Genomic DNA, 16,075 nt, shown 5'->3' on the forward strand with positions numbered 1-16,075 from the left:
CCTCTCACGCTCTTATCAGAGAGATTATTAGAGCTAATATAAGCACGGCAAACCTTTCTCACTCTCATACACTGAGCATATCTGTACAAGAGTGAAAACGTTGAAATTATAAATCTGACTTTAAAGATGAGAGCGTCAGGATATCGACTCTTCGCTTTCGGCATGCTGGTCTGTCTAATCTGTGCCATCCAGGTAAGACACCACTCATACAGCTGTACACATTAAGAGTTAAAAACTTGTTCTGCTGCTTTAGGTATATAAACAATTTTAACAAAAACAAACCTGTCAGAGAGCTGTTAGAATCCTCAGAGGCATCGCTAGTATAGTATATCTGCATGTCAGGGTAACTATAGGTCACATACAGTAGAAGCTAACAATCTGTAATGTGACTAGACACACCACTCTTGTAAAAATAATTTTAAAAAACTATACACCACTTTGTGCAGCAATGGATTATTTTCTATATTATTATGACCTTTAGCCAGAAAAAACAGCCAACATGCTACACATACTGTGTTAACTTGTATACAGCAGTATGCAAAGGTTTTGGCATGCCGGGCCAAATCAATAGAGTGTGTTGGTTTTGAAGTACAACCAACTTCTGCAGCAAACTATTTTAATAACTGGTCAGGGTCCAATTATTGGAAATCCATGAGGCAAAACCAAAAATGGTACTGGAACTGGTACACATTGAAAATACTATGAATGGCATAAAAGCTGTAACAATAAAGTGGCATAGAAAAGAGTCTCAGGCTTGTTGTGACTGGTGGTCATAAGATGTCATTGAGATTTATGCAGTAGAAAAAATGACATATTTATTATGAGTACAAATGGAAGAAATAAAGCGAAAAAAGTGGATAGTTCATTTTTAAATTATTTAAAAATGCTGATTTTCCTGGGAGGAATTAAAAAATGAAAATACAAATTACATCCAATTTGTTTTTGGCTTTATAAATTACATTTAGGGGATGTTCATCCACTGAGACTTAAACATTTTTCTACTGATTAATATCTTTAAAAATAATATATATTTAATTGTGTAATAATATTTAATTATTTTTTGATAGGGATTAACAACAGGGATTGTCTAAAATCTTAATCTCAATTTTTCATTGTCAAGGTCTCAAGGTCTGTCATTTGAGTAAAATACTCACCTGCTTGTCTTTCTGTTGTTTTGCAGGTACAGGCAGCTCCAGTAGCAGATGACTGGGCATCTGGGCTCATCCATCGTGCCAAGCGTTCATTACTTTGGAGATGGAACACGCTGAAGCCTGTTGGTGCTGGATGCAGAGACAATTATGAATGTGGCACCAATTACTGCAGGTAAAGCATCCACACATGACACAATCATATGTCTATACATTTTAATATCAAGTTTGGATATGGAGCTGGCCCCTTTTACAGCTATAACAGGCTCCATTTTCAGTGTAAGGAGCATTTATAAGGTCAGGCACTGATGTTGAAAAAAGCCTGGCTTATAATCAGAGATTCATTTTATCCCAATGGTTTTCAATGGGGTTGAGGTCAGGGATTTGTGCAATTTAGTAAAACTGGAAATACTTAATTGGATTATGCAGTACACCTGTCAGCATGGTATAGGGGGTGGGGGATCTGACCCTCCTAATTAATACTACCCTCCCCCAGAGCCAAAAAAGCAGGGGGGTATAGCAAATATATAAATATGACATTGTCACCAATTGTCACCATGTAATTCACACTCTGTCTGTCAGGAAGTTTCTGCACTTAATTATTTTGTTTTTTCATTTACATTGTGACCCGTCAGTAAGAACACATATTGAACGTTTACTCTTGAGGAGTGAGAAACTCTTGGTATATGAAACTGCCAGCAAAATTTTAATTGCCTTGTCAAAATGAACAACATGTTTATTCAGTAAAATCTAATTAAGCCTTCAAGTGTTGGACGTTGACCCAAGAAATATTAGTTTCTGATAAGCACAAACAGTCTTGTGGCAGAAGTGCAATAAAGTCATAAAGAAGTATTAAAATGGGGGCAGTGACTTTGACCGGTGATTTTGCTCGGTTGTTGGTGCCAGACAGTTGTTTTGGGTATGTCTGCTGATCTATAGAGTTTATACAAAGTAAGGTGATAAAGATCTAGTAAGGAGCAATTCTGTATGCAGTGACTAGTGATGAGGAGAAAATAGTCTCACACATAACACATAGAACCTTGTAGCGGGTTCCTTTGGTCTCAGCCAAGAATCAAGCGCAGTCACAAAGCCAGAGGAACGTCCCTGCTTGCATAGAAAAGACAATGACAAACATCATTCTTCATTTGTTACAACAGCATGGCTTGATTGACGGGAAATGCAGGTGCCAGTCTGGCCTGCCTGACTGTTGCTGTGAGGCAACAGTGCTACCCACTGAGCCACCGAGCCCAATTTCTCACCACTTTTCCCATTATTTTCATTTTAATTAGTGCAGTGGTGGCTCAGTGGTTAAGGCAAGGCAAGGCAAGGCAAGTTTATTTGTATAGCACCTTTCATACACAGTGGCAATTCAAAGTGCTTTACATAAGGAAACAAATTTTTAATTAAAAGCATTAAAACATTCCTGAGATCTAAAACCTCAGAAAGACTTCTTGCAAACATTTAGTTACAATTAAGACAACATGAAATTCAAACAAGAGAGATAAAAAAAAAATTAAGGACATGAAAAATTAAAATAAAATATTGTAAAGTATAACCTACAATTTAGGGAATATGAAATTAAAACAAGAGAGATAAAAAATTAAGAACATGAAAACTAAAAGAAAATATAGTAAAATATACACTACAATTTAGAAGAGCATGAAAAACTAAAAGAAATATGGTAAAATGAGGGTAATAGCAAAAATTTCGAGCTCAATCATAGGCACAAGAAAAAAGAAATGTTTTTAACCTGGATTTAAAGATTTCTACATTTGAGGAACATCTAATATCTCCTGGCAGTCTGTTCCAGTTATATGCAGCCCAACAGCTAAATGCTGCTTCACCATGTTTAGTTTGGACTCTGGGCTCTACTAGCTGACCTGAGTCCATGGATCTAAGAGATCTACTGGGTTTATATTCTCTAAACATTTCTGAGATGTATTCTGGGCCGAACCCATTCAGTGATTTATAGACCAGTAGCAGCACTTTAAATTCTATTCTGTAACTGGAAGTCAGTGTAGAGATTTTAGAACTGGAGTGATGTGCTCAGTTCTCTTCGTCTTAGTTAAAACTCTAGCAGCAGCGTTCTGAATGAGCTGTAACTGTTTAATGGTCTTTTTGGGAAGTCCAGTTAAGAGACCATTACAATAGTCCGCCCTACTGGAGATAAAAGCATGGATCAGCTTCTCTAGGTCTTGTTGGCACACTAGACCCTTGATTTTGGCTATATTTCTAAGATGGTAGAAGGCTGTTTTGGTGATGGTTTTTATATGGCTGGTGAATGTGAGATCTGAGTCTATTAGAACGCCAAGATTTCGGACTTGGTCTTTGGTTTTTAGAGCCCGGGAACTGAGGTGTTCACTGACACTGGTCCTCTTTTCTTTGCTACCAAACACAACAATCTCTGTTTTGTCCTTATTTAACTGTAAAAAATTCTGGCTCATCCAGTTATTGATGTCCTCCAGACACGGACACAGTGAATCTATTGGGCTGTAATCATCTGGTGAGAGAGCCAGATATATCTGTGTGTCATCTGCATAACTATGGTAATCAATGTTGTTAGCCTGTAGCATTTGGCCTAATGGCAGCATATAAAGATTGAACAGAAGAGGTCCGAGAACTGATCCCTGGGGGATTCCACATGTCATAGCCACCCTGTCGGATTCACAGCTGCCAATAGTGACGAAGTAACTCCGGTCTTCTAAATAAGACCTGAACCAATTAAGGACTGTTCCGGAAAGTCCAACCCAGTTTTCCAACCTATCCAGCAATATTCTATGATCTACAGTGTCAAAGGCAGCACTAAGATCCAGTAAAACCAGAACTGATATTTTACCCGAGTCAGTATTCAGCCGTAGATCATTTAACACTTTTATGAGAGCCGTTTCAGTGCTGTGGTGAGCTCGAAAGCCTGACTGAAATTTGTCAAAATAACCACTGGAATTCAAAAAACTGCTGACTTGATTGTAAACAACTTTCTCAATGATCTTGGCTATGAAAGGAAGATTTGAGATCGGCCTGTAGTTGTTTAACACAGACGCATCCAGTTCTCTTTTTTAGGAATGGCTTAATGGCAGCTGTTTTCAGTGACTTTGGGAAAACGCCTGATTCTAGTGAGCCATGAACTATTTGTTAAAAATAGTTTAAAAAAATTCAGATGGCAGTATGTCGAGACAACATGTCGATGATTTAAGATGCTGAACTGTTTTCTCCAGTGTTTTTTGGTCTATTGTATTAAATTGTGACATAATAGTCATGTTATTTCTAAGTGTCTGTAGGGGCAGCATGGTTTCATCGTTTGACTGAGTGGCGTTGATGGTCAGTCTAATAGTTTGGATTTTTTCACAGAAGAAATGAGCAAATTCATTACATTTCTCTGTGGACAGAAGTTCTGGTGTGATCCGTTTTGGAGGATTTGTAAGCTTGTCGACCACGTTGAATAGAGTGCGGGTGTTGTTGATGTTCCTGTTAATGATCTTAGAGAAGTGCAGCTGTCTAGCCCTGCATAACTCCGAGTTAAAACTACAAAGGCTTTGCTTATAGAGATCATAGTGGATTTGAAGTTTAGTTTTCCTCCACTTACGTTCAGCTCTCCTGCATTCTCTTTTCAGAGCTATTACCATCATTGTGTTACGCCATGGTGCTTTCTGTTTGCTCAACGTTTTCATGACTTTTACCGGGGCAACCACATCCATGACAGTCAATATTTTCACGTTAAAGTTATCCAGGAGTTCATCAACTGACTCTGCAATTAAAGTTGGTGATATAGCTATGGCCTCCATAAACTGAGAACTAGTGCTTTCATTTATGCACCTTTTCTTAACAGAAACAGAGCTAGTTTGAGCATCTGGAGTGATCAGCATTTCAAAGAAGACACAAAAATGATCAGAGAGGGCCAAGTCCTTGACCATAACAGAAGAAATGTTAAGACCTTTAGAAATAACTAGATCCAGAGTGTGCCCTCGAGTATGTGTAGGCCCTTTCACATGTTGCAATAGACCAAATGTGTCAAAAAGTCCAAAAAGTTATTTGGTGTTATTGTCCTTGTTATTATCTAAGTGGATGTTAAAATCCCCAGTTATGATGAAAAAGCTGTACTCAGTGGAGATAACTGACAGTAGTTCAGTAAATTCATCTATAAAATGTGCAGAGTATCTTGGAGGTTTATAAATGGTTAAAAATAAAATTTTGGGAGTACCCTTCAAAATAAAACAGAGGTATTCAAAAGACATAAAATTGCCAAGTACAGTCTCTTTGCACTGGAATACATCTTTAAATAAGGCAGCTACTCCTCCACCTTTTCTACCACTTCGACACACATTCATAAAACTGAAGTTTGCTGGTGCTGTTTCATTAAGAACAGTGGCATGATGCCTTCTGCTAACCATGTTTCAGTTAGAAACAGAAAATCTAAACTGTAGGATAGAATTATGTCATTCACTAAAAATGATTTATTGACTAGAGATCTAATATTAAGCAGAGCTAGCTTTAAAGGAACCACAGGAGCCCCTGGGACAGCCCGAGGTTGTCGTGGTACAGGTACGAGGTTAGACTGGTTGACTTGATATGCTGAATGCGTTCTATTCTTTCTATTTCTAATCAACACAGGAATAGAAAACATTTCAGACATACTGGGTCCAGGCTTACTCTCCAAACTGTTGTCAGTATCATATCTGCTATAGCAAGGACCCTGAACACATCACAACGAGTTATCATTGGAACTTAAGGAACTGGGCTAGTAATCTAAAACTACCTGGTTCAAGCCCCACCACTGCCAGCTTGCCAGTTTTGGGCCCCTGAGCAGGGCCCTTAACCCTCAATTGCTTAATTGTATTCAGTCATAACTGTAAGTCTTGGATAAAAGTGTCATGATTGTAAATGATGGTTATTTCCTTTCTGCACCTCTAGGAGACACATCTGCACTTTCCAGCCCAAATCCACATCATCCTAACAATGACGACCTACACTACTGCTGCTTACAAAGAGGAAATGCATGCTGGGAAATACACACGAATGAATTTTGAACAGCATCGACTCTATTTAGAGATAAAGCTTCAACGCTGAACCTAATTCCAGAAACTGTTATTTTGAACCTATGGAAATACTTTTAAATTGTTTTAGCATGTATAGAAAAATACACTCGATACTAAAAAAACTTAAAGCCTATATGGTTTATTAACAAGTTATTTATTTGTCAATACTAGCAATACTAGTCACATGATGTAAATACAGTTTGTTAATATGTTTGAAATGTTGATATTGTTACATACAGAGTGCAATATGTACTGTTTGTGTTTTTTTTAGGATAAAATACATTATGCAATAAATGAATCAAAAACAAAAAAAGGACAGTAGAACAAACACATTGTGGGCTGAATGAAGTATTTTGCATTATAATCAGAAAAAAAAAAAAATCTACGTAATCTGTGGTAATCTGTGAACACACACACACCAAAAAATGAATGAGGTTATTAATAAAGTAAAACCACCTAAAGTTGTGAATTCATGCAAAAAACAATTAGAGATTTTATTAGTTCTTTTGAAGTTTTCATAATAAAAAAAAAAATAATAATAAAAAAAAAAAAATCAACAATCTGTAGTGAGTGGATTTAGTAAACATGCACAACAAAACTGAATGAGGTTATTAATAAAGTAAAATCACCTGAAGTTGTGAATGTGTGCAAATGAACAATGAGTTATATATAAATCTGAGTATACAGTGGTACCTTGAAACTTGACGTCAATTGGTTCTGGGCGTAGTGTTGAGTTTAAAGTATTTTTTCCCATAAGGATGTATGAGAAGCCTGTTAATGCGTTCCATGGTCCAGTGAAATTGCACATATTTTAGGCTAATGTAAAATAATGGGGTTGTTTTTGACACTTATACACTAAAAATAACACAAATATAACATAAAAAACACTGAAATACAAGTTAAAAATCAATCAAAAATACAATAAAACCTGCATGTTACCTTTAATTCTTCATTGTTTCCTTATGCTTCTTAATTTGTAAAAAAAAAAGAAGAAAAAGAAATAAGCAGTAATAATTAAGAGAAGTTTAGTGTTCCTGTGTCATTCTTTTAATATATTAAGTTACATTATTTTTTAATGATGAGCATTTCTCAGAACCCCGAGCTGTAACACAAGTTTAAAAGTGAAACAGGAGAAAAATCCAGGTAAACACAGATACATGTGGAGCATTCAGAGTAAATCTGATGGTTATTCCACACAAATGCAGATCTGTCTCATGTTCGCATGCCGTTTTACCACACCGCTCAAGCCGAGCACTAAGCAAAGCAGCAGTTGCACACACATTGAGTTTAAGAGTACAAATTTCTCAACGAAGGCCGTTGAGTTTCAAAGATTTTGAGTTTAAGGGACGCTGAGTTACAAGGTACCACTGTATATATAAATCACAACGTGTGAATGCAGCAAAATAGTTTAGATGCAAAAACAATCCCTTTTTAAAGCAGTATCGTGAACTGAAAACATTACATCAATCAAAGACAATCTAACATCCTACAGAATTGTTGCCCCAATTTAGCAAAAAGTGGCATTAACACTTAAGTCTAAGCTTTTAATAGAAAATAGCACAACATTTTTAATGACTTCGGCAACAATAATGCAATTCTAAATCTGAACTCGATCCAACATACAATTCCACTGAACTCAAATACACATGAAAATAACCAAACTACCAAATTAATACAATTAAATAAAATTCATAGCGACATGCACCAATTTGTTTTCCTTCCTAAAACTCACTGGCTTTAATGTGTCCAACCTGAGTCTTCTGATTAAAATTAAATTCACAACTAGCAATGCCCAACAGATTTTAATCATTTTCCCTACAATACTTCATCCTGTTCAGAGTCGCGAAGGATCCGGCACCAACCAGAGACTTATTACACGGACCACGGGTAAATACAGGCAGCTTTAGCTTTAAAACAGTGCAGCAAAGGGATTAGTAACCAACACTGAACACAAAACTTAATTTAGCACTGTTAACTGTCGATTTGGCTTTACAAAACCGCAAAGCTTAAAAGTCAGAGCATTATTTATGTGACCTTATAACTGATTATGAAGATAACAGTTTGTCTGTTTATATTAAAACACTTCAAATACACACAGTAAAATCATATTTCATGGTTCTGTGTGCTGACAAAAACTGCATCAGTACACGTTAATAACACATCAACAGTGTGATTAATTGAGTAAAAAACACTCTTAACTTCACAACTTCAAACGTAGACACTGTCAGTACACTGTTGCCCAGACTTCCTCCCTCTCTTTTGTTAAGAGCTCACCAAAGGCTGGCGTTCATCAGGAGTGCTCCGCTATATATATAAAAAAAGACACAAAGTGACAAATATGTGCATAAATAAACATGAATTCATGTAACCTACAATAAACAAGATCTAAGTACAAGACCTGGCAGTTATGTAAGATTCCTCATCACTGTTTGACCTGCTTGTTTACAAGGCACCACACAGTACTGGTTTACTCTATATGGCCAAAAGTATGAGGATGCTCCTTCTAATTACTGGGTTTAAGGATGTATTGAATGAACACATGCTTCCAACTTTGTGGCAAAAGCCCTTTCCTGTTCCAGCATAATGATGTCCTTAAATACAGTGTATCACAAAAGTGAGTACACCCCTCACATTTCTGCAAATATTTCATTATATCTTTTCATGGGACAACACTATAGACATGAAACTTGGATATAACTTAGAGTAGTCAGTGTACAACTTGTATAGCAGTGTAGATTTACTGTCTTCTGAAAATAACTCAACACACAGCCATTAATGTCTAAATGGCTGGCAACATAAGTGAGTACACCCCACAGTGAACATGTCCAAATTGTGCCCAAATGTGTCGTTGTCCCTCCCTGGTGTCATGTGTCAAGGTCCCAGGTGTAAATGGGGAGCAGGGCTGTTAAATTTGGTGTTTTGGGTACAATTCTCTCATACTGCCCACTGGATATTCAACATGGCACCTCATGGCAAAGAACTCTCTGAGGATGTGAGAAATAGAATTGTTGCTCTCCACAAAGATGGCCTGGGCTATAAGAAGATTGCTAACACCCTGAAACTGAGCTACAGCATGGTGGCCAAGGTCATACAGCGGTTTTCCAGGACAGGTTCCACTCGGAACAGGCTTCGCCAGGGTCGACCAAAGAAGTTGAGTCCACGTGTTCAGCGTCATATCCAGAGGTTGGCTTTAAAAAATAGACACATGAGTGCTGCCAGCATTGCTGCAGAGGTTGAAGACGTGGGAGGTCAGCCTGTCAGTGCTCAGACCATACGCCGCACACTGCATCAACTCGGTCTGCATGGTCGTCATCCCAGAAGGAAGATGACGCACAAGAAAGCCCGCAAACAGTTTGCTGAAGACAAGCAGTCCAAGAACATGGATTACTGGAATGCCCTGTGGTCTGACGAGACCAAGATAAACTTGTTTGGCTCAGATGGTGTCCAGCATGTGTGGCGGCGCCCTGGTGAGAAGTACCAAGACAACTGTATCTTGCCTACAGTCAAGCATGGTGGTGGTAGCATCATGGTCTTGGGCTGCATGAGTGTTGCTGGCACTGGGGAGCTGCGGTTCATTGAGGGAAACATGAATTCCAACATGTACTGTGACATTCTGAAACAGAGCATGATCCCCTCCCTTCGAAAACTGGGCCTCATGGCAGTTTTCCAACAGGATAACGACCCCAAACACAACCTCCAAGATGACAACTGCCTTGCTGAGGAAGCTGAAGGTAAAGGTGATGGACTAAACCCAATTGAGCACCTGTGGCGCATCCTCAAGTGGAAGGTGGAGGAGTTCAAGGTGTCTAACATCCACCAGCTCCGTGATGTCATCATGGAGGAGTGGAAGAGGATTCCAGTAGCAACCTGTGCAGCTCTGGTGAATTCCATGCCCAGGAGGGTTAAAGCAGTGCTGGATAATAATGGTGGTCACACAAAATATTGACAATTTGGGCACAATTTGGACATGTTCACTTTGGGGTATACTCACTTATGTTGCCAGCTATTTAGACATTAATGGCTGTGTGTTGAGTTATTTTCAGAAGACAGTAAATCTACACTGCTATACAAGCTGTACACTGACTACTCTAAGTTATATCCAAGTTTCATGTCTATAGTGTTGTCCCATGAAAAGATATAATGAAATATTTGCAGAAATGTGAGGGGTGTACTCACTTTTGTGATACACTGTACATGGATTGATTTGTGTAACGTTTACGACCTCCTAATTAAACATCAATGCCTGATCACAAATGCTCCCAAAGACAAACTCCAAATGCTTGTGAAAAGCCCTCTCTGAAGGTATTAAATGATATTAATGCCCATGGATTTGAAATAGAATGGCAGTAAATTCATGGCCGGGTGTGGCTATGGATCATGGCACAGATTTACATTTTCAGCATTAAGCAGACGCTTTTATTTAAAGCAATTGAGGGTTACAGGCCTTGCTCAAGGGGCCAACAGTGACAATCTGGGATTACTAGTCCAGTACCTTAACCGCTAGACTACAACTGCCCTACATATTCTGTGACTGAATACAACAAAAGCGTCCGAAGGTTAATGACTAGTAATCAAAATGTTGCAGTTCAGTGGTCCAAGAGCAACCTTCTGATAACTAGTCCAGTACCTTAACCACTATTCTACCAACACCCACTTGTCCTGAGTCAGCCAAACCTTCCTGTATCTCCTCTGTTATAATAAAAAGGATCTGATTAGCATTTATTAGAGCATATGAGTAAATGAATGTGCCTCTCTTAAGACACGGCCAAACGTGTCTCTTGGACACCTAGCCAGGTTGGCAGCACTGCTGAGATTTCAACCGCTGTGGCACCTGAACGCTCTTTTGTGTGTTTTTAAGGGAACAATCTTAAAACAACTGAATAAACCAACACTTTTAGAGCTGTACACACAAAAAAACTGTCAACCTTGTAGGCACTTTTGATAGTCAAGTTAAGCCAGTTATGTCATAATAGTAATATTACATAGTAACAGCTACAATAATAAGAACATTAATTTTTTAAGGTTTTATTTTTTGCTTTTTCTGTTTTTTTTGTGCTTTAAAATTAATTAAAAAATTATACTAACACATTTTGCTAATTGTATTGCATCTGAAATGTATAAATAGTATTTTATAAATTATTACTCGAGTCTCTTACCTCAGAACGGCACATCACACCAATGAAGACAAATCCTATTAAGATCCCGAGACCAATAATGATGAAGGGAATGTTAATCACGACGTTGCCCTGGGTAACCACAGTTCGAAGCTTTTTGGCTGAATCGTCGTCAATTAGGACACTCTGAAAAAAACCCCCAAAAGGTTAAATATTATAGATCACAGTTCATGTCACTAAGGTCAAAAGTACATGCTAATGATGCTGAAATTTACTAAATTTAATATGTAGAATAAATCAAAGAAGTTAATCAAGGAAAGGCTGCAATACACAAAATATGTTCAAAAATATCCGGACACCTAATAGCTGAGGTTGGGGGTTTTATTCACACCCATTGCTAACAGTTGTATAAAAACAATTAGATCAAATAAATTAAATGCTTCAGTTTAGGACACAATTTTGTATCTCCAATTCACCTCACTTGCACGTCTTTGGACTGTGGGAGGAAACCGAAGCTCCCGAAGGACACCCACGCAGACACGGGGAGAACATGCAAACTCCACACAGAAAGGACCCGGACTGCTCCGCCTGGGATCCAACACAGGACCTTCTTGCTCTGAGGCGACAGTGCTACCCACTTAGCCACCCTGCTTGTCCTTTAGGGTTTATTTGGACCTGCAAAGGCATCTGTAAAATTGCTTTAAGACAACAGTTTAAGACAGTTCATTGTAAAAAGTGCTTTACAAATAAATCTGACTTGATTTACTTTGCTTCAGTGTTCTTTTGTATAAATAGGTACAAAATCTTGTGAAAAGCCTTTATTGAGGATTAAAGGCTGTTATAGCTACAAAAAAGGGCAGGGCAATTCTATACTGATGCGCATGGTATTTAAACAGGATGCCCAAAAAGCACTGGTACCAAAGTTGCCTGGCCAAACCCAGGATTTGAACACGTGGTAGTGAAGTTAAACAGTGACCTTCGTCCAAAACAGCTGCCAAAGCTATTAATCCCACTTACAGATTAAGTATATCGTCCCTAGAACATTACCAAATTCCCACGCAATCGACAGGAAGTTACTGCAGGAAGTCTGAACTTATCCGACAACACGACACAGAAAAATTGACACGCACTTGAGCTTAAAACAAAAAACACATCAATCAACTACAGTCTAATACAAACATCTCATCACCTACCAAAACATCACCATGAGCTTGAAAGAGAGCATTTAATAAAACGAGGAGCAATAATGTTGACCCTGGGAAGGCTTAATGTTACTGTGTCTGTGGGGATTGGTTCCCATTTAGCCTAAACTGTATTTGTCTGGTCAGGATCCGATCTTGGATGAAAATGTCTCACTTTTAGTTGGAGTTTCCTGTGCATCCCAAGGATGGTCAGTGGGATTAAGGTTGGGGCTGTGTACAGTCCAAACTTAGGATCATGCGATGGGTTAATGAACCTTGTGTTGTGCACAGTCCTGCTAAAGCAGACAAGGGTCTCCCTGAACTTTTGCTACAAAGTTAAAAGCTGCCAATTATTTTATTTTATTGATTTGATATACACTTGTTAGCAAATACAGTGGATTTATAAAGTATTGAGACCTCTTGATTTTTCGTTTTGTACACATCATTGTGTTGTGGATTTGAGTTGAAGTATAAACAAGTTAAAATTTTTTTCTTAATTAACTGCCCTGCATTCACAAGATTTTCCTGCCTTGTGCCCAGTGTTTCCTGGTGGAGCTGGACCCGCCATGACCATGACCAGGATGAAGCAGCTGATTAAAATATATTATATGTACCAAAAGTCTATCTCAAAAGACTTTGAAGTATGTCTGTGGGAATTTGTGCAATTGTGCAATTTGTGTCATTCAGCGGCATATATATACATACATACATACACACACACACACATATACAGTATATATATAAACACTAGTCAATCTTATAATAAGGCTTCTCACAAGACTTTGAAGTATGTATGTGGGAATTTGTGCCATTCAGTCAAAAAAGCATTTATACGGGGAGGCACACTGGCTCAGTGAGTAGCACTGTCGCCTCACAGCAAATACGTCCTGGGTTCGATCCCCAGGTGGGGTGGTCCAGGTCCATTCTGTGTGGAGTTTGCATGTTCTCCCCGTGTCTGCGTGGGTTTTCTTCCGGGGCTCCGGTTTCCTCCCACAGTCCAAAAACATGCAAGTTAGGTGAACTGGAGATACAAAATTGTCCATGACTGTGTAAACTGATGAATCTTGTGTAACGAGTAACTACCTGTCCTGTCATGAATGTAACCAAAGTGTGTAAAACATGACGTTAAAATCCTAATAAATAAATAAATAAAAATGGCTGGACATTGATGATGGTCAAGAAAGCCTCAACTTATGTTCTGGTTCATTCCAAAGCTGTTCACTGGGGCTGAGGTCAGGGCTCTGTGTTCACGTCTTTATAGAGCTTGTTTTGCTAAACCACAAAAGAGACTTCCCTAAACTGTTGGTAGGTAACTGTTGTAGCAACTGTTATGGCTGAAACACATGCATTCCAAAAACAGTAGGGGTGTCCCAATACTTTTGTCTATCTAATGTAAATATAAATTGTTAATTAATGAATGTTCCTCTTTAAACCATTAGTAAGGGATGTATTCAAGGAAATAACATCAATCAAGCTGACGTGTTTATGAAAACACAGAACAGAAATAAACTGGTGTTGAGTGTCTAAGCAGATGTTTAAACTGTGGCACAGTTCATGACCAGACTGTGGACCCTTTGTCCATCTGAAAAATGTGTTTAAAGGTTATCAGCGGAGCTGGCCGACACTCTGACCATCACAATAAGTACATCATGTTTTGCTTTTGTTGTAGCCTGATGTCCCGATTGTTTCATTTTTTTCTTGAGAAAAAAAAAAAAAAAAAAAAAAACCTGAGCCGACAATGGTTCCTTACCCAGAAGATATCTGGTCAGGTGTGGGGTCCCATTGTTGGCTTTTTGCATTGACGTAAGGGGAAAAGGGCGGCTGACAAATTCTCCGAAGCAGCAAATTGACTATATTTAGGGACAGTATACCTACAAAGTGTACCTGACCAAATAGGACATACAAGTATTTAGTATGTAGGTGTGTCTAACAAACTGGCCACTGAGTGGACAATAGTTGGCAGTTAATTTTGTGGTTACGCACACAAAAATTGACTGAATTTTATATATGTACATTTGTGTGTGTGCGTGTATATATATATATTAGGGCTGTCGAAGTTAACGCGATAATAACGCATTAACACGACCTCAATTTAACGCGATTAAAAAAATTAGTGCCATTAACGCAATTTCTAGTTCATGTTGACACTTGACTGGTAGAACAAACGTTTTAATGTCGGACTTGCCACCGTTTTTCATTTGCGGTTTGTTATCATAATGTAACCGATCGTGGTAGTGATGCACTTGCATAATAAAGAAATAAATACACGCTATATTCACAAGTTGTCGGGAGCAGAACACTTTATTACACTTAATTAACTTCTTCTTCTGTACCGAATACCGGAAAGCTGAGTCGAGCACGTTAGTTCATGCACTATGGAAGCCCCAAAGGGTCAAAACACACTCACTTCGTGTAGAAACGTCCATCAAACCATCGTCACGATACAACCACAGAAAAGTCTGATACAATAACTACGCCTTATCCCACCTAAAGCACCGCTGATCTACAATGTTTGCTGATGGAGAAATTCTAACCTACAATCTGACATTTACTGCCTAGTATGTGAGTGAATAAAACTCCCTTACAGTTTTCTCTTGTCCCAGCAGTTTTTAACATAAGTACATTTAGCATAAAATGTGTTCACCATTTTAATTGTAACATTTCACTTAAAAATCCTTGTTTTCTATAACATTTACACAGATTTTTTAAAATGCGATTAATCGCGATTAACTATATGAAATTCTGAGATTAATCGCGATTAAAAATTGTAATCGTTTGACAGCCCTAATATATATATATATATATATATTAGGGCTGTCGAAGTTAACGCGATAATAACGCATTAACGCGATTTCAATTTAACGCGATTAAAAATAATAGTGCCGTTAACGCAAATTCTAGTTCATGTTGATACTTGACTGGTAGAACAAACGTTTTAATGTCGGACTTGCCACCGTTTTTCATTTGCGGTTTGTTAACATAATGTAACCGAGCGTTGTAGTGATGCACTTATAAAGAAATAAATACACGCTATATTCACAAGTTGTCGGGAGCAGAACACTTTTATTAACTTATTCTGTTAAGGTACCAAATACCGGAAAGCTGAGTCAAGCACGTTAGTCCATGCACTATGGAAGCCCCAAAGGGTCAAAACACACTCACTTCGTGTAGAAACGGCCATCAAACCATTGTCACAATACAACCACAGAAAAGTCTGTTACAATAACTACGCCTTATCCCACCTAAAGCACCGCTGATCTACAATGTTTGCTGATGGAGAAATTCTAAACTACAATCTGACATTTACTGCCTAGTATGTGAGTGAATAAAACTCCCTTACAGTTTTCTCTTGTCCCAGCAGTTTTTAACATCAGTACATTTAGCATAAAATGTGTTCACCATTTTAATTGTAACATTTCACTTAAAAATCCTTGTTTTCTATAACATTTACACAGATTTTTTTTAATGCGATTAATCGCGATTAACTATATGAAATTCTGAGATTAATCGCGATTAAAATTTTTAATCGTTTGACAGCCCTAATATATATATATATATATATATATATATAAAAGAAATGGTGGTAGCCTAGTGGGTAG

General features: G+C 38.0%; 2 protein-coding genes across 2 annotated transcripts in view; one reads left to right on the top strand and one right to left on the bottom strand.

The window, feature by feature from the left end:
- LOC134330737 (liver-expressed antimicrobial peptide 2) lies at positions 1 to 6,634 on the top strand. The gene is made up of 3 exons (XM_063011976.1): positions 1 to 192; positions 1,181 to 1,323; positions 6,057 to 6,634. Exons 1-3 carry the CDS (start codon positions 127 to 129, stop codon positions 6,097 to 6,099), a joined length of 252 nt encoding a protein of 83 aa, XP_062868046.1. The 5' UTR covers positions 1 to 126; the 3' UTR covers positions 6,100 to 6,634.
- Positions 6,315 to 16,075, bottom strand: part of scarb2c (scavenger receptor class B, member 2c) — a 27,258-nt gene continuing 17,497 nt past the window's right edge. The window contains exons 11-12 of the mRNA XM_063011974.1: positions 11,338 to 11,481; positions 6,315 to 8,485 (exon numbers count right to left, since the gene is read on the bottom strand). Coding sequence (XP_062868044.1) covers positions 8,444 to 8,485; positions 11,338 to 11,481 — 186 coding nt within the window. The 3' untranslated portion in view covers positions 6,315 to 8,443. The remainder of the gene's footprint in view (positions 8,486 to 11,337; positions 11,482 to 16,075) is intronic.

The sequence above is a fragment of the Trichomycterus rosablanca genome, chromosome 16 (genome assembly GCF_030014385.1).
Source record: "Trichomycterus rosablanca isolate fTriRos1 chromosome 16, fTriRos1.hap1, whole genome shotgun sequence".
Classification (NCBI taxonomy): domain Eukaryota; kingdom Metazoa; phylum Chordata; class Actinopteri; order Siluriformes; family Trichomycteridae; genus Trichomycterus; species Trichomycterus rosablanca.

What these genes read in the sequence shown, in the direction of transcription:
- LOC134330737 (XM_063011976.1), top strand. Translation starts at nt 127, where the DNA reads ATGAGAGCGTCAGGATATCGACTCTTCGCTTTCGGCATGCTGGTCTGT. An exon ending in GTCTAATCTGTGCCATCCAG is followed by an intron (nt 193 to 1,180) that starts GTAAGACACCAC and finishes GTTGTTTTGCAG; the next exon opens with GTACAGGCAGCTCCAGTAGC. An exon ending in TGTGGCACCAATTACTGCAG is followed by an intron (nt 1,324 to 6,056) that starts GTAAAGCATCCA and finishes CTGCACCTCTAG; the next exon opens with GAGACACATCTGCACTTTCC.